The 19017-nt window shown below is 46.0% G+C and overlaps 1 protein-coding gene across 1 annotated transcript in view; it reads right to left on the bottom strand.

Annotated features, from left to right (window-relative positions):
* FA2H (fatty acid 2-hydroxylase) overlaps positions 1-17042 on the bottom strand; it is an 84917-nt gene extending 67875 nt beyond the window's left edge. Inside the window, exon 1 of the mRNA XM_036751377.1 lies at positions 16776-17042. Coding sequence (XP_036607272.1) covers positions 16776-17042 — 267 coding nt within the window. The remainder of the gene's footprint in view (positions 1-16775) is intronic.
* Positions 17043-19017: the final 1975 nt, after the last annotated feature.

Here is a 19017-nt window from a genome sequence, read left to right as displayed (position 1 = left end):
ACAGAGTAGGATGGTCTCCACAGAGACCGCCACCCCCCCCCCCCCAGCTCATGGGCATAATCTCAGATGGCTCCATTGCATCTGGCATTCACACCAGTCTCCAGATTCTACCTCCACTCCCCCGCCCCAACCCCTGTAAAGGACAGCTGTCACTCTGCCAGGAGGTTTGACCTACCTGTTAATCAGTAACAAGGTGTGCAGGGACAATGTCACAAGCCAGGGAGAATGGGAATCACATATAAACACACATATTACTCACTATCTTCTCAGAAAGGAATTTCCAATGTTTTGGAAGAAGCATTCCTCAGCGGAAGATGATCTGCTTCTCCTACCTTCCTAATCCCCAGTCCTCTTTCCCAAGTCTTATCAAGATGAGGCCAAAGAAAGGGTCAGGTGGGACTCTGTCTTGTAGCTCCTTCTTCCCATTTGAGCTATGTCATTTGGAGAGGAAAAAGCAATTCAGTTCTCCAGTCTCCCACCCCAGCTTAATGCCATCGGTGACCACAGCTGGTAAGACTGTCAGTTTTATACCATTCTGAGAAAGAAGAGGAAAATGATAATGACAAAGGCTAGCAGGATTTCCCCTCACCTTGCTACCAGATGCTCCTCCCCGCTGGAGATAAGATGAGATCTTTAGATCAGAGGATCATTAAGTTAAGAGGAAGAAAAGATCACGATTCCATTCTCCCATGATGTCAGGTGTCCTGAGCTCTCTCTTCCTCCTAATCTGGAGGAGGAAATGGCAAACCGCTCCACTGTCTTTGCCAGGAGGAGAATGCATATCTCCGTGTGATGACCCACTGAAATATACTTTAAATATATTGGCCTAACATTGGGAGTTACCAATTCGTTTTTTTGAAATATACCTAAACTACATAAAGGCAACATGGCATGGTGGAATGAGGGCCAAGAAGATCTGGGTTCAAGTGTGGTATTAGCTGAGTGACCACGGCCCTGCACTCTGCCCACTGCGCCACCCGGCTACCTCCAAAAGATGCACAAATTCCTCACAATGAAATTCTTAGAGCATTCAATCTGAAAGAGCGCAGAGGTCATCCTGTCGCGAGAAGCCCAGCAAACACTGATCTGAAGATGTCATCAGAAAGCATGGCCTTTGGGGCATGCCTATGCTATTGCAAAGAAGTCTGCTTAGTCTAAGGACTCAGATATCTGAAGACTTTTGCTGCCTTTGGAGATCAACTAGGCACTAACCACCAGGATGAGAGGAGCCTAGAGGACACTAAAGCATCGATGGTGGTCTTCAGAGTAAACTGTGTTTGGACTTGTGATTTCATTGGTATAGGGGGGGAAGCTCTCTGTACCTGAGCAGATCAAAAATGATAGTGCAGCTTATAGTCTTAGAAAGTTGTCTAGGATACTGAGAGGTTAAGTGATATATATATATACATATACACACACTTGTATATGTGTTTATGGGTCCTAAACAGTTCCTATCTATTTCACATCATAAATGCGGAAGGCATGTTTTCAGAGGCCTGGAAAATGAATAGTAGGGGTATGAATCCCTGACAACTGCCCGGGTGGTACAGTATGACTATTCTTTTTTTTTCATAATATTTTATTTTGCCACAATTACATGTTAAAAACAATTTTAAACATTTTTTTTTAAGTTTTGAGTTCCAAATTCTATCCCTCCCTTCTCCCTGATATGGTGAGCAATCTGATATAGGTTATACATGTACAATCAGGTAAAACATTTCCATATTTATCATTCTGTGGTAGAAAACTCAAACAAGAAAGGAAGGAAAGAAAGAAGAGACAGGAAGAAAGAAAGAAAAAGGAAGAAAAAGAGAAAGAAAGTGAAAAATAGTAAGCTTCGGTCTGTATTCAAATGCCATCAGTTCTTTCTCTGGAGGCAGAGAGCATTTTTCATCATGAGTCCTTTGGGATCGTCTTGGATCACTGTATTGCTCAGAATAGCTAAGTCATTCACAATTGTTCATCATACGATATTGCTGTTACAGTGTACAGCGCTCTCTTGGTTCTATTTACTTCACTCTGTACCAGTCCAGGATGACTATTCTAAACCTTCTCTTCCCCCGCTCCCCCGGAGTCTCCTATACCATCCCTTGCCCCTTCCCTCTTTGCAAGGACTTCTGCTATTTTACTTAGCAAATACAGGGTATTCATGATGAGCTTTCTCTTCTCCCTTTTTCTATACCTAGTCCACATCAACCCCCAATCTCCTCTCCCTTGCTTTAGACTCTGACAAAGAGGTGGCCCTTCTCATCATCCAAGCCAATTAATCAACCAACAAACATTTATTAAGCATTTACTATGTACCAGGCACTATTAGGCCATTATGTCCAACGAACAAACAAACAAACAAACAGTATCTAACTTCAAGGAGCCTAAATTCTATCAGGCAACTCTTCTCTTTAGGACCTTGATCTCAGTTCTTTCCCATCTTCCCTGGAGTTGGTCTCCTGCTTTCCCTCAGTCATCGCCTCTTTCTCATCTTCAATCTCTCAGGCTTCCTACAAGCATGCTCCAGGCTCCCCCAATCCTGGAAAGATCCTGCCTTCCCTCCAAACTCTTATCCTATAGCTTTTTTTCCCTTCAGAGTCGAATTCCTGAAGAAAGCTCCCATTTCTTTACCTCCTTCTCAGTCTCTAGGGATGTGACTTCCAATCCTGCCAATAGTCATCTCTTGCTCAGTTCAGATACCACCTCTCACATGAGGCCTTTTTTCTTCTCCTCTAGTATTAATGCTCTCCCTCTCTTAAAATTATTTCATATTTTTCTACCTGGACACATGTTAGATCCTCTCAGGAGGATGTAAGCTCCTTGATGTCAGAGATTTTGTCTTGGTATCCCCTGTGCCTAACACACTGTCGCTCAGTCCTTTTCAGTCATGTCTGACTCTCTGTGACCCCATTTGGGGTTTTCTTGGCAGAGATACTGGGGTGGTTTGCCATTTCCTTCTCCAGCTCATTTGATAGATAAGGAAACTGAGGCAAACAGGGTTAAGTGACTTGCCTAGGGTCATACAGCTAGTAAGTATCTGAGGACAGATTTGAACTCAGGGAAGGTGAGTCTTCCTGGCTCCAGGCCCAGCACTCTATGCAATGTGCCACCTAGCTGCCCTGCTTAGCACATAGTAGGTACTTAATATTTATTGAATTGACTTGAAATTCAATGTGCTCAGTCTCCTTTGGTAAAAGTAGTAGTCAAGAGAAGACTCATCTCTTGACAGCTAAACCTCTCTCAGCCCTCATCCTTCTTAATCTCTCTGCTGTGTTTGACCTGGTTGACCATTCATCCCACTTCTTCCCCAACCAGTTCCTCTTGGCTTTCCAGACACTCTGGTCTCCTGGTTCTCCTCCTACTTGCCTGACTCTTCCTTCTAAGTCTCCTTCTCTGTATCATTCATCCAGCATAAGCCGCATCACACCCTAAATCTTGGTGTGATCCAAGGCCCTCTTCTCCTTTCTCTCCTTCCTCTCTGCCTTAGAGAAGTGAGATTGTGAGGTATTTGATTTTGTCTTTGTATTCCCAGTGTTCAGCACAGTGCCTGGCTCTTGGGAAGTGCTTGCTAAATGTTTGTTGACTGGTGATTTATCAGCTCCCAGGGGTTCAATCATCTCTTGTAGATGGCTCCCAGATGTACATATTCTGACCTAATCTCTCTTCTGAACCCCAGTCTCACATCACCAACTACCTGCTAGATGATCCACTTAAACAAAACACGCCCCAAATGGAATCCATTGCCTTTCTCTCTCCTCCAAACCAGCTTCTTTCCAGTGATCCCCAACTCTTCTCTCTCTCACATTACATATTCTAGCAGTTGTCATGTTTTGTTGATTCTGTCTCCACATCTCTGCTTACATATATCCCCTTTTCTTTACTCATAGGAGCACCACTCTTGCTTAGGCTCTCCCCAGCTCTCCCCTACACCAGCAGTTCTTAAACTGCGCTCTGAAGACCTAAACAATTTTCATAATAATACTATGATATTTTAATTTTGAAAGTGGTAAATATTTATAGTCAGAACCCACATAAAATCTCTTTGGAAGGCGTCCTTAATAATTTTAAGGGTGTAAAGGAGTTTTGAGATTAAACAATTTCTGAACTGCTGCCCTACACTATTGCAACAGCCTCTTAAATTGTCCTCGCTGCTCTCTCTAGTCTATTCATGACATAGTTGCCAAAATTGTCTTCCTAAAGCACAGCTTGGACTGTGTCCCTCTCTTGCTCTAGAATCCTCAAGTTTTCCCTGTTGCCTCCAGTATAAAATACAAATTCTTCTATCGGTCATTTATAACTTCTATAGTCTGACTCCGGCCCATCTTTCTAGATTCATTTCATATTACTACCCTTCCAGCCAAAACGGCCCCCTTGCTGTCCATCTCCTGTCTGTGCCCTTTCCTCCAGATGATCTTCCATGGCTAGAATGTATTCGCTTCTTATTTTTTGCCTTTTAGAATTCCTAGTTTCCTTCAAGGCTCAGACCAGATACCACCTCCCACATGAGGCCTTTCCTCTTCCCTTCTATTGTTCTGCTCTCCCCTTCTTGAAATTATCTTATATTTCTCTACCTGGACATATATTATGTTGTTTCAGGAGGATGTAAGTTCCGTGATTTCAGGGATTTTGTCTCAGTATCCCCAGTGCCCAGCACGTAACAGGTACTTAATAAATATTTACTGGATTGACTTGACATCGAATGTGTTGGCCCCCTTTGGTAAAAGCTGTAGTTTAGAAGGAGCTTCCAGGGACCTAGCCTCAAGACATCTTAGGTAGCTAGAGTTTCTACAGCAGTTACCAGGAAATTGAAATATCTCCAGGGAGCTCCAGGGTGGAGCTTTTTTAGTTCCTTCATTTGGGGTCTCTTGCCACTTCTCCTTGGACTGTTGGAACAGCAGAATGCAAGGAGAACCCCCCCCACCCCCACCCCCACTGAGGGCAATAACTGTGAGCTTGAGAGAGAAACTGTATTTTTCTGGTTTGGGGAAAGGATGATAAGAGGGAGCCATAGTGAGGGACTCCTTTGCCCAGGCACCTGGTACCACAGGTGTTGTTCCATCTTGCCCAATGGGTTCTCTAAGCTTGGAGACATCTCTTCCATCAGTCAGAATGGAGGCTGCTTGGGCTTTGTAACCCTGGTGTTTAGCACAGAGCGGGTGAAATGGTAGTTGATTAAGCTTCCCTAAGACTTTTGCATTAGCGTTTGGGCTGCGGTCTGGGGTCTCCAGTCTCTCTTCACTCCAGTCTATCCCCCACTCAGCTATCAAAGTCACCTTCCTAAAGTCATCATGCCCCTACTCAATAAACTCCAGTGGCTCCTCCTTACCTCCAGGACCAAATATAAAATCCTTCGGCTGGCATTCAAAGCCCTTCATAACGTGCCCCCCACCCCTTACCCCTGCCATTTTTGCAGATTCTTACACCTCACTCTCCATAACATACTCTTTGATCCAATGACCCCGGCTTCCCTACTGTTCCTTGTACACAATGCTCATCTCCCGAATCTAGACATTCTTCAATGCCTATCTTCTATGCCTGGAATGTTTTCCTTCCTCATCTCCATCTCCTGGTTTTCTGACTTCTTTCAGAACCCAGCTAAAATACTACCTTCTGCAAGAATCCTTTCCTGGTCCCCTTTAATGCCTTTCCTCTAAAATAATCTCCATTTTATCCTGTGTATATCTTGTTGCAAATGGTCCTTTTGTTTTCTCTCCCCCTCCCCCCTTCCCTCCATTAGATTGTGAGTTCCTAAGGGCAGGGATGTTTTTCCCCTTGCTTTGTATCCTGAGCCTAGCACAAAGTAGGCACTTAATCGATGCCTGCTCATTTAACAAATATTTATTGGTTGACTGACTGACTCCACTCACCCCCACAGGAAGCCTGTGCTCAGGGCTCTTAATGTACCATCAGCAGCCAAGGGCCAGGGTTGGGTGGGATTAGAGAAGCATGTGTTTGGCTAAACACATGTCACACCCAGGTAAGACCCTTTTGGGCACACAGAAATAAGTTCCTTCCCCTGGGGCTGGCAAGTTCCTTATCTCCACTTTCCACCTGCTGAGGCAGCCAGAGTTGTTTGGCAGGTTCCCTAGGAAAAAGATGCCACCCGCTGCTGGCTCTGTCTGGTTAACATTATGATGTGTGAGGTACTCATGAGTTGGCGGTCTTTATCCTGGGACCGATCTCTCCACGGGACTCCCTGCTACTTATTCCACTATGCCCCCTTTTCCCAGGACTTGGGTCCTAAGCTCAAAGGCACTTGAAACATTTTTAGCCACTCTTGCCAGAACAGCTGAGGTCTTGGAAGAAGATCTTCCTCTTATTCCAAAGCCCATAGCCTCAGGCAACACAGAGAGTTGGAGAGAGCTGGGAATCCTGAGGTCCAGTTCCATATTTCAACTCCAACTATTAGTAGTCATGTGGCTATGGGCAAAGTTTCCTCTTCTGAAAAATGGAGATAGCAATATTTGAATTCTCCACAGGACCAGGCAGTTCTGAGGGAAGTCCCTTGTCAGTCTTAAGGCACCATCTTCATTCAGTGGCAAGAGCAGAAGACCTGAAGTCGAGACCTGAATCCCAGCGCTGTTGTTTACAACCTCCATGACCTTGGGGAAATCACCTCACCTTTCTAGGTTCCAGTTTCCTCATTTTCACGAGAGTTGGGTTGGATGACCTTGAAGGTCCCTTTCTGTTTGAAATCTGTGATTGCATTTGTTTTTGTCCCAACCTAAAATGTCATCGCTCTTTTGTTGCTCAGTCGTTCAATCACGTCTGACTCTTCGTGACCCTATTTGGTGCTTTCTTGGCAAAGATACTGGAGTGGTTTCCCATTTTCTTCTCCAGTGGACTAAGGCAATACAGGTTAAGTGACTGGCTGAGGGTCACACATCTAGTGAGTGTCTGAGGCTGGATTTGAACTCAGGTCTACCCTGACTCCAGGCTCAGTTCTCTATCCACTGAACCACCTAGCTGCCTCATAGGGAACCCTCCACCAATGCAGATTGACACCTATGCTGCAACTTAAAGCAGGGATTCTTAACCATTTTAAACTATTTTTATATAATGCATCCTTTCGGTGATATGTAGTCTATGCACTCCTCAAAATCATGTTTTCAAATGCATAAAATACACAGGATTGCCAAGCAAACCAAAGTGGAGTAAAAATAAAGACATAGTAGATTTCCCTTGAAATCTACCCACAGGTTAAGGGCCTCTATCTTAGGACATTTCCTGGGGGCATTGCAATATTAAGAGACTTACCTAGTGTGTGTCAGCTTTGGGAGCTGAACCTGCCTTCCTGACTCTGGATCTATGAGGCTGCATTGCCACTGAATGAAATGGGCCATGGGACTTTTCCATCTGACCTGCAGTCAAAACCTTCCCTATTATCTGTGGTCTGCCCCCTTAGAATGGGAGCTCCTTGAGAGCAGGGGCTGTCTTACTTTGCTCTTTGTACGCTCAGCAGTTAGCACGTTTTGCCCTCTGAAGCATTTAATAAATGCTTTGTTCATTTGTTTACTAGGCCTGGCTGCTTCTCCTCTCTCTCTCCCTCACACACACACACACACACACACACACACACACACACTCCAAACCCCCTCATTTTACACATGGAACTGAGGTCCAGAAAGAATTGATTCACTCTAAGGTCGCACAGCGAGTCAATGAATGGCAGTTGGCATTTAAAAGCAAGTCCTCTGACTCTGAATCCAAGCCTCTGTTTTGTTTCTTGTTTTTGTATCCCCAGCACAGCGCCTGGCACATAGTCCTAAAAATAATGACAGCTGGCATTCACATAGCGCTCTGAGGTTTGAAAAGCACTCTATTCGTGGCATCTCATACAACAACTCTGTGAAGTAGCTGTAGTTAATATCCACACTTCTCAGATGAGAAAACAGGTGGGGAGAACGTGAATGATTGTTCCAGGGTCACTGGGTGACATTCTTAGTAGTGTCTGAGGCAAGATTAGAACTCAGGTCTTGCTGACTATGAATCTAGCCCTCTATCCTGCCACATAGGAGATCCTTAATTAATTCTTATTAAATGAATGAATGCTGTTTTCTTTACAACATATAGTTCCAATCGGAAAACTCTTAGAAGGCTTGACCAGTAAATTTCAGATCCTTCCCCACTGCAGGGATAGGGCACCATGAAAGATTTCATGTTAGCTGTTAAGACTCCATGGCAATGAGGGTTAACTCTTGGAATGGATCATGGAGGGAGGGTGTGAAACCTCAGTTCTTCTGCTCTGCTCTAACTGTTGGACTGTGGATGGACACGCTCTGTGCGGGGTAAGGAACATTGGGCTTGAAGGCAGAGATGATAAGTGCGTGTCTCATCAGCCACTAGGCATCTCTGTGGCTTCCGGCACATCGGAATCCTCAGGCACCTAGATCTGAGGTAAGAGCTCTATTTCAGGAAGGGCCTTTCTCAGCTCCACATCTCCTAGGATGCCAGTCTTGCCTTCCTCATGGGTAGGTGTGACTTTGGAAGCTGGTCCTTTAGAAGGTCCCTGGTCAGGTGTGTCCTGGGCAGGTCAGAAAAGGGGGGCATAGTCCCCTAAATTGGTATATTAAGGAAAGGAAGGCACACAGGAAAGAGGGACTAGCAATAACTATGAAATCAGCCTCTTGAAATGTCATCTTTTACCTCAGTTTCCACTTCTGTAAAACATTAAGGATGGAATTGATGATGGCTAAGGTTGCTTCTGGCTCTAACATTCTGTGATTCTGTGACTTTTTTTGCATTTAGTACAGGTAGAAAGGTAGAATGACATATTGGATAGAGAGCCGGCCTCAAAGTCAGGAAGACCTGTATTCAAGTCTCATCTCAGATACATACTGGTATAATGGTCCTGGGCAAGTCACTTAACTTCCCAATGTCTTAGGCAACTCTCTAAGGTTAAATGTTGCAGGACAGATACTGATGGGTAGAGGAAGTCTCACCTGGAACTACCCACACGGATGAGAAAAAATATCACAGGTCCAGTGTAAAAAAATGCAGAAAGGAAATGACTGTCTGTGAGGAAGGTACTTAGAGCATAAGCCTCTCCAGAGAGAGGCCCAAGAGACAGGAGTTCTCATCCAGGAAGGCATTTGAAGGTTAAATTAAAAGACATTAATAGTCCCTTCAGTGCATAGTTTATAAAGGCTGCCCCTGGGAGGATAGCTGAACTCTAGGACTGCTAAAGGGTCTGGGAAGTTGGGAGAGGGCAAGAGACCTACAGTTCAGTCTTTGCATGCATCAGGGATGGCAGGGTCAGGCTTATAAATCCAAGAGAAGTCACTTAAACCTGAAAACACTCTTGAGCATGAATGGCTGGAGATCCAATCATCAGGAAGATTCAGAGGGTTTGCCATTGGAAGGAGAAGGTTGAGTCTGGAGTGCCATGATCTCTGGGATAAGACTGGCGGTGTTGGCTTGGGGTATGGCAAGACAGACCACCCTACAAAGTGTTCAACCAGAATCCTAAGACTAAAAGGAATTTGTGAAAGTATAATCTAAAGACTACCACAGACATAGTCGAGGTAGGATAATAATCTATTCCTTCTGGTTTGTGGGATCCTATGAGCCCAATGGATCAAAGAATTAAAGGTAGAAGCTACCCAAGTGATCACCGAGTCCAACCTTTCCATCTTAAAAATCAAGGCAATGGGGATCTAGAGATTTTAGAGATTTGTTCAAAGTCACTTGGGCAGTAAGTCACAGAGCCAGGATTTGTACACAGCCCCCTTTACCACATAACTTGCTGCCTTCAGATGTCAACCTAACACAGAACGTGACCTAAGCTGTTCCTTACCGCTGACCCTCGTGCTCTAGCTCAAGCCTATTTCCTTTGGTTCTATATTCAGTGGAGGGTGGATAGTCACCATCTTGGATATAACTATCCCCCATCAACCCCTCTGTAGCTTTCTTCTGCCTAGACTGAGAATGCCAATTCCTTCAAGCTTTCTTCAAAATTCTAAGCCTGTAGTAGCAGCCCAATTCCCACCCAGGACCTTGGGGGCAGATGTATCTTGAAAGTGCCATAGAAATCCCTGGCCAGTAATTTCACTGCCAACAGAACAGACATAGTTTCATTCCTTCCTTAGCTAGTGGCTAAAACAGAATTCATCCAGCTACCCCACAAGTTATTGGCTCAAACTTGCCTGACTTGTTCCTGGGGGGGGCGGGGAGGGGCAAAGGCGGAGTGGAGTAATATGACGGAAAGGGGGGGTCCCAGGAAGGTGTAAATAGCATTAGCCCTTCCCACACGGACCCCAGACACCCCCACCTCTACTCCAAGACCTCCAAATTCTAAGGTAAGAAGGTGGGTTTAGTCTGGGGCACCTTATGGGAAAGGAATCTTTGAAATATTGGATCCTGCTCATCGACTGAACTTCAGCCTAAAATAACAAAACTTGATGGAAGCCTCTCCCCTCCCCCTGGACGACTGTCACCATCACCTTGAGCAATCTTCACTTCTCACTGCCCTGACTAGAGGCACTATGTGGCTGCCAGCCTACTGGTTTAAATATCAGGTCCCAGCATTGCTGCCCCAGAAGTAAGAGAACAAGAGATAGGAACAGAGAGGGTCACTCTTCTTGTAACACCTAAACAAAAACATGTTCTCTGTATCTTGCATTGCTGAGCTTGTTTAGTTAACTGCTGAAATGGATAGCATATGTTTTAGGAAAATTCTGATGGAGGAGAGGAAGAGAAAGAGGGAGAGAGAGGTATAGCAAAGAGGGAGAGAGAAGAGAGACAGGGAAGGAGAGAGGGAGGGAGAGAGACAGAGAGAGAGAGAGAGAGAGAGAGAGGGAGGGAGGGAGAGGGAGAGAGGACAGAGGGAAGAGAGAGGGGGAGAGAGAAATGGATGGAAGAAGGAGAGGGAGAGCCCCTCCAACACTCTACAATCCAGTCATACTGGCCTATCTGCTATTGTTCATACCCAGTGCTCCACCTGCTTTCTCAGGGATCTTCAAATTGAATGTTCTTTATCCCTCTTCACTTGATCATCTTGGAAACCCTGGTGTCTTTCATGACTTAGTTTAAGGGCCATCTTCTACAGGAAGACATTCTTGGTTTCTACTCTCTCTCTCCACCCCCAGCTGCCTTTACCCTCCCCCCTCAAATTATCTTGTATTTATCTCATATATTCTGCACTATATATTTCATGGATATATATATATACACACACAAACATAAATATATATGTCGACATATACTCTACTATATGCCCATGCCTATTAGAACATAAGCTCCACGAGGGCAGGGCTGTTTTACTTTTATCTCTGCATTCTCCAGGTTCAGCACAAAGTGGATGCTTCGTGATGCTTGCTGATTAACTGATTGGTCACAGCCTTCAAAGAGCCACCTTTGTGGATGTAGAGTTCTAGATAGGTAGTTTTCCTATCTACCCCACAGGGTTTATCATGAGGTTTAAGTGAGATAATGCTTGTAAAACCAAATAGAAATGCTAGCTCTCATCAGACTCATGATATGCCATCCACAATTTATTTTCTGATCTTTCCACTTGAAACTACCCTAGTGCACTTGAATATTTTAAAGTACAGGATAAAGAAATACCATCTTCCTTTAGATTGGGGACAGAAGGGGCCCTGAGCTGGGTGTGCCTCCCTAGGTCAAGAGTGGATTTGAAGGTGATAAGAAACTGAGTAAAGATGACAGGTGACACGGAAAGACTTCTAATAAGTAATGAAAATCAAAGCCAGTCGATTAAGAAGAATAATGAACACAGATGACATAGACAACACATAGAAAGAAGCAAGGTCAACAAAGCTTAATAAGTACCCCGATGAGTGTGTGGAAAGGCACGCAGAGCAAATAAATTGTCCTATTTTAACAAAAAAATATATATATAGATATGTGTATGTATCATATATTAATACATATATACACGTATGTATCATATATTTATACATATATACACACATATCTATGCATACGTATATATTCACCAAAATGGAAATAATTCAAGCTACATTATTTCATTTAAGGTTAAAGACAATATTCTGCTTTTTCCTTATGAGGGTTACTAAGTTCATGCATTTAAGAATTACTTAAATTGACCCAATGATCCCTTTGCTGGTACTATATCCTAAAGATATAATTAAAAGGAAAATTGCAGTTATAGGATTATAGAGGCAGCTAGATGGCTCAATGGATATAGAGCTCTGGGCCTGGAGTCAGGAAGATCAAATGTGGCCTCAGACACTTACTAACTGTGTGACCCTGGGCAAGTCACTTAACCTCTGTTTTCCTTAATCCACCAGAGAAGGAAATGGCAAACCACTCCAGTATCTTTGCCCAAAAAAAACCCATGGACAGCACTGGCGGGCTATGGTCCTCGGGGTGATGAAGAATTAGACACTACTGAACAACAATACAAAAGTACTCATGGTGGCTTCATTTGTAATAATGAAAAACTGGAAATAACCAATAAAGAAAATCAAGCCAAAATAACAACAGATACAGGAACCACATAAAGGAAGAGAATTTTAAACTATAACAAAATTCTAGTTAAATAAAATGGACGATCTTGGTACTAATTTGTTAAAATGAAAGCACCACACCTCGCCTTGCCTTGCCTTTTATAACCACAATGACAGGCAGCATGTTTCATATTTCAGTTTCAGTCATACATACTTTTCAATGCTGAACAGTTTGGGGGGATAGTACTTTTGGAGGGGAGTAGTTTGTTATGTGTTTTGTTATTTGGGATTATATGAATGCTGTGGTTAAACAAAATTTAAAAAAAAAGATTAGAAACGACCAATGTGTCCAAGGTCTGGGAAATGGTTGAACAAGTTAAGGTATACTATATTAATCAATAGGGTTCCAAAAGTCTTCCTGCAGTTTTAAGCTGTTCAAATTTAAACTCTGGTATCTCCAAAATTTTTATGCAAACTGATAAACTACAAAGGTTTTGGGGACACCAAAGTTTAAGTTTGAACAGCTTAAAACTGCTTGAAGACTTTTGGAACAGCCTGTGTAACCGATGATCATGGCACCATAAAAATGTCAAATAAAAATTAAAAAGTCAAATATGAAGACTACAAGGTAAAACCTATATGAAGAGATGCAAAGAGAGGTCAGCAGAATAGAAAAAATGTGCATACTTTGGCCGTAGCTACCTTTAAAAAAATGAAAATGCACCTTTTGGAGCACAAATGAAGAGGAGGATGCAGAAAATATTTTTCTTATTATTTAAGATGTATACATATAGAAACATACTATATATATATAATTGTTGCTAATAATAAATTGAAATAGTTTACAGTTGAGTTTCATTTGAAGATTTACTCTCTTTTTGGTTAGATTATTTCTTTATTAGTATTTGTTGTATTTGTTTAGATATAGGAGAATGGTCTAGGTTAAGTTTAAAAAACAGCAAGAGCAGGGCAGCTAGGTGGTGCAGTGAGCAGAGCACCAGCCCTGGAGTCAGGAGGACCTGAGTTCAAATCCAGCCTCAGACACTTGACACTTAACTAGCTGCGTGACCTTGGGCAAGACACTTAATCCCAATGGCCCTGCTTTTTCCCCTCTAAAAAAAAAAAGGAGAAAGAAAAAAAAAACAGGAAGAGTCTATGAGGAAGCAATACTTAAAATTTTTTAACCCTCTCAAACAAAACTTAACGAATATAACAATAATCTAAAACAACATTTAAGGCAACAGGTAACTGGAATGTGGAGCAACAAGTGTCTATCAGCAGTCACATCTTTTCTAGGGGGCAGTACCTTAGTTGGCTTTAGGCCAAGTTTATGTGTGTGTATGGGGAAGGGGCAGGGTTCAAGTTCTCATTCAAACTCCCGCCTCTACCCTGGAACCAGCCTGCAGAAGATGACAATAACAATTGTTCAACCTAAGGTAAGTCATTCATCCAAGGCAGGGGGTGTAGACTTTGGAGAATCGGGGAGAAGAGATGAGGAAGAGTGAGAGAAGATAGGTTTGTGTTAGGACCCTTAGCAGAGTGGGGTATTGACAGAATGCTCAGAACCAAGGACACCACCTTCTGTGGAACTTGAGAACTGAGGGAGGGACTGTGACCACCTGTAGGTCAGGACACTTGCAGCCCCCTGCTTCTTCATCCCCACCCCCAAAAAAACCCAGGAATTCCTTCTATTTAGCCTTCTCTCATGGTGCCAGAAGCACCAGAACATACTTTTGAATTGGAGGCACAGAAAAAATCCACATACATTTGCTTATTCAGTTAACATTTTTAAGTACACACTTTGACAACACATTGTGCTTAATAGTTCTGGGAGACACAATGAGAAGTTTCTGCTTTGAAGGAACTTGAGGCATGGAGCTTTGGAGGTTAGAGCCTAACCTTTCCTACTCAACTCATGACTATGGCCACAGATTGCATCTTCAGCCTGGCCCAATTATCAAACAATTCCTGAGGATACATCACTTTACACCCACCAGAAACAACCTGAGAATTGGGTAAGAGAGCCTAATGGAGACTTAACCTCTGGCCCCACGGGGAGAGTGTGGCCAGAGCCAGAAGCTGTCATCAGTTAACTCCCAAAAATTTCAAAGTGTTTGTTGGGGGTAGCTACAAAAATCCAAGAATGAGAGACTCAGTGGGATAGTAAGAGCAGCTCATGTTTACATAACTCTTTCACAGTTTGTAACAAAAAAAAAGCCAACAACCCCAAAACCATTTTCCTTAAAAACAATTCAGAAGAACAGAGGTGCAGCCTTTAATACTCCCATTTTTTAACAGGAAAACTGAGACTCAAAGAGAAGTGACTACCTATGGTCACTGAGCCAGATGAGGCTAGGTCCTTTCTGTACACCACAATGTTAGATATTCAGACTACTTTCCAGGCAAGGAAGGCAAGAGCTAAGCTGCATGGAGTCCCATGCTGCCTCATTTTTGCTAGACCAGCAGAAATACACCCAGCCTCAAACGTCCATGGAGTCACAGGGATCATTGGATTTAAAGGAGGTGAGACAAAGCCCAAGGAAGCAACAGAGATTATCTACCGGGAAATCCAAGTCAGGCAAAAGAGAGCAATCTTTGCTGCCAGCAAGCTTCGGGGAGCCCAAAGTGAGAGGGAGTGAAGGAGCAAGACTTGCCATTGACGGCTGAATCACTTATTTTTGGTGGGATGTGGTAGGCGCATGAGGGAAGGAAAGGCTATTTGGAGGCAGGGGTGTGAAATCTTTAGGACCAGAAATGGTGTTTGGTGACTTAGAAATATATGGAAAGAAATGCAGAAAGAAGGAACAGGAAGGAAGGATGATCCAGAGAAGAAATGAAACTGGGAAGAGTTGATGGAGAGAAATCACTTCGGGACAGAGCAAGGAAGGGATGGTTTTCTAGAGAAAGGAAGAAAAGGGCTGAGGGACTAGGGATAAAGATGAGTGAAAGGCTCCAGGAGAAAGCATTTGCGTTGTTAATTTAGGGAACAGTACAGAATTTTGTTTTGAAGTGAACAGAGAAGCACAGAAGGCAGGTGGAATAGATGGAATGTGGGGAGGAATCACAAGTGAGTAGATAGGCATAAAGGCGGGGGGTCCAGACTCAACTAGGTGTGTGGAGAGAGACATGGACAGATGGGGGAAGACAAGTGAGGAGGGAAAGGGACAGATAAGGGGAATAGATGGGGATAGGTGAGCTGGGAACATGACAGGTGAGGGTGGCAGATGGACAGGAGAGTTTCAGAGGAAGGGGAAATAGATGAGTGGTAGGTGAGTAGCGGGCAGGTGAACTGGGAGCATGACTGGTGAGACAGGAGGAAGGGCTTTGGAAAAGGAAAAACAGCTGAGCGGGGGACAGAGAAGGAAAGACAGGTGAGTGAGAGAGACTCATGACTGAGTTTGCTGGAATCACAGAGGGGAGGCCAGACAAACAAAAGACTTAGATGAATGAGGAGAGGTGAGCAGGAAGGAGATAGGAAAGTGGGGCATAGAAGAATTCCCTGGAATCATGGGAGTGGGGGGCCAAACAAGTGGTCGGTCAGTGAGTGGGGAGGCAGCTGGATAGGAGGCAGATAGGTCAGTGAAGATGAGTAAGTGGGGGACAGGTAAGAAGAAGGGATGACAGATGGACAGCAGGAGCTCCAAGGGGCTGGGATAGTGGAAGTGGAGGGGACAGGCAGACAGAAGTCAGTGAGTGGGAGACAGACAGCAGAGTCGGAGGGAGATGGACAGGTGAACAGGGTACAGGTGAGGTGATCGACAGATGGGTATGGCAGACAGCGGGGTGGCTCCCCGGGCTAGGATCGTAGAGGTGGACGGGACAGGCAGACAGAAATGGTCAATGAGTGGGACAGAGAGGTGAATCAGAGTAGGACAAGGTGAATGGGGGTACAGGTGAGAAGGGAGATGACAGACAGTTGGGGTCAACGGGCAGGGGGGCAAACGTGGCAGAGCACGGGTAACAAGGGCAGCGGGGGCTCCCAGGCCAGGATGGCCGAAGCGGAGGGGACAGGCTGAGTCAGAGCAGGACAAGGTGAATGAGGGCGCAGGTGAGAAGGGAGGTGACCGCCAGACGGGCACGGCCAGCAGGTGGGCACGGACCGGTGGAGCACGGATGGCAGGGGCAGCAGGGGCAGCAGGGGCAGCAGGAGCTCCCTGGCCGGGATGGCCGAGGCGCAGGGGAGAGGCTGAGTCAGAGCAGCTCAAGGTGAGGAGGGAGGTGACTGCCAGGTGGGCACGGCCCACAGGTGGCACAGGGGCATCGCCGAGGCGGAGGGGTCCGTGAGCGGGGTGACCCGCAGCAGAGAGGGGAGCAGCCGCGGGCGGGGGGCGGCGGGGCTGAGCGCGTGCACCGTACCTGCGTGGGGCCGCGCAGCTCCCCCACGTAGTACTGCTCCAGCCAGCGGCGCGCGTTGTCCGAGTGCCGGTGCGGCGGCCCGTCCAGGTCGGCGCTCACGTCGCGGCCGGCGCGCGCCCGCAGCAGCTGCTCGCCCCCCGGGTGGCGCCGCACGAAGCCCGTGAGGTCGTAGAGGCGGGCGCCGCGCCGCACCCAGCAGGCGCCGGCCGCGCAGCGCCGCTGCACCTCGGCGGCGGAGAAGAGCGGCGGCGGCGGAGCGGAGGCCATGGCCGCAGAGGAAGCGCTGGAGCCCGGGCCCGTGTGCTCTCCGGCGCCGCTGCCGCTCTGCTTACAACCCTTGGCTGGGGCCCGGCCCAGCTCCGGCCGGCCGCAGCCTCGGCACACCTGCTCATTTGCATGCCGCCCGCTCCCGGGCTCCCATTGGCCGCCGCGCCCGGCCCGAGGAGCCGGGGCCCGGGTACCGCCTCCGGATTGGTGGAAGTCCGGGAGAAGGGGCGGGGCCGGCCCGGGCTGGATGGGCGGCCGGGTCTCTGAGGGGGAGAAGAGCCGCCTAAGGTGAGGGCGGAGTAGCCCTAGGGACTGGAACTCGGAGTCGGCCAAGTCTGGGTGGCTTGTTTGCCTCGGGGCCCAGCGCCATCTGTCAGAGAGCAGGGCGCCTTCCCGAGGAGAAAGAGTCCTCAGCCCGCACTTGGGAGGCGCCCACTGTGTGCCAGGCACTGAGCCGAGCTCAGGGACACAAATAGAGGCGGAGACGGTCCTGTCCTCCAGGAGCTCAGTCTGATGGGGGAAGGAAGCAGCATTCATGAAGTGCCTTCTGCGTGCCAGGCGCTGAGCTGAGCACTGGGGACACAAAGAGAGGCAGGAGACCGTCCTGCCTTCCAGGAGCTTTTATAGGCAAAGGGGAAGGAAACAGGCATTCATGAAGTACCTACTGTGTGCCAGGCACTGAGCTGAGCACTGGGGATAGATACAATAAAAACCCAAACCAATTCTGCCGTCAAGGAGTTTCCATTCTTTTAAAAAAAAAAACCAGTCATTTATTCTCTTTCCTTTCCATTGCCTCTCCCCGCAACAATTCTTTTAAACAATCATACATGCATAGTCCAACCAAACAAATACCCACATTGGCCATGTCCAAAAATATGTCAAGGGGCTCCCATTGTAATGGAAGATAAGTTAATAAACTATGTACATAAAAGTTAATAGGCTGAGTAGATGGAAGGTCATCTTAGAGGGCAAGGCATTAACAATTGGGATTTGGAGGTGGAGAGAGGCCTTCTGAGGAAGGGAGGACTTGACCTGAGTCTTCAAGAGAGTCAAATAAACTTAGGAGCCGAGGTAAGTGGAGTGTTCTAGGCATGGGATACAGCCAATGGAAAGGAGTGGAGGTAGGAGATGGAATGCCATGTTCCAGAACTGCAAGTAGGTCAGCATTGCTGGGACACAAAATGTGCGCACATGTGCACACACACACACACACACACACACACATGTTTGCATGTTGTCTCCCTGTAAACTTCTTGAGGGCAGGGACTGCCTTTTGCATTTTTGTATGCCCAGCACTTAGCATAGTGCCTGACTCTGGGCAGATGCTTAATAAATATTTATTGTTCTCTGTGCCAAGCACTGTGCTAAGCACAAGTACAGATATTAAACTAAGTACAAATACTATCTCATTTGATCCCCACAACAACCTTGGGAGAGGGTGATATTATTATCCCTGTTTTATAGTTGAGAATACTGAGGCAAACAGAGATTATGATTTGCCCAGGGTCACACAGCCAGTAAGGTATCTGAGGCTGGATTTGAACTCGGGTCTTTCTAACTCTAGACTCAAACCTTTCATCTATTGAGTAGGTACTTAAATGCCAGACCACAGCCCAGGCACCAGGTAACTGTCCCTCTTCCTAGATCTCAGTCTTATTTGCTTACACTCCTACTCTACAGAAAGAAGGGGGACTTTGCCTGACCACACTTTGCCCATCTTCTGGACCATGGAAATGAATGTGAGCTGCGTCTGATGTAGGAGTTTTTTAATAGAACAGTGGGTGCACTTTGTGTCCTTGGAGAAAGCTGCATGTTTCTAGAGGGATCAGCGGGGGTAGAAAGCATGCTGCTTGCTGACCTGGTATTCTGGGGATGTGCCTGGCTGCCATGGCAGACTTCACCCCACCCCATCAGTGTTCGAGACAGCCCAGGCTAGATCTCAGACCTAAAAAACCCTCTTGTGATAGGAGCTGCT

The sequence above is a fragment of the Trichosurus vulpecula genome, chromosome 3, assembly GCF_011100635.1.
Source record: "Trichosurus vulpecula isolate mTriVul1 chromosome 3, mTriVul1.pri, whole genome shotgun sequence".
Taxonomy (NCBI): domain Eukaryota; kingdom Metazoa; phylum Chordata; class Mammalia; order Diprotodontia; family Phalangeridae; genus Trichosurus; species Trichosurus vulpecula.
The sequence above is the reverse complement of the archived record's forward strand: the minus strand, read 5'-3'. Positions and strand labels throughout refer to the sequence as shown.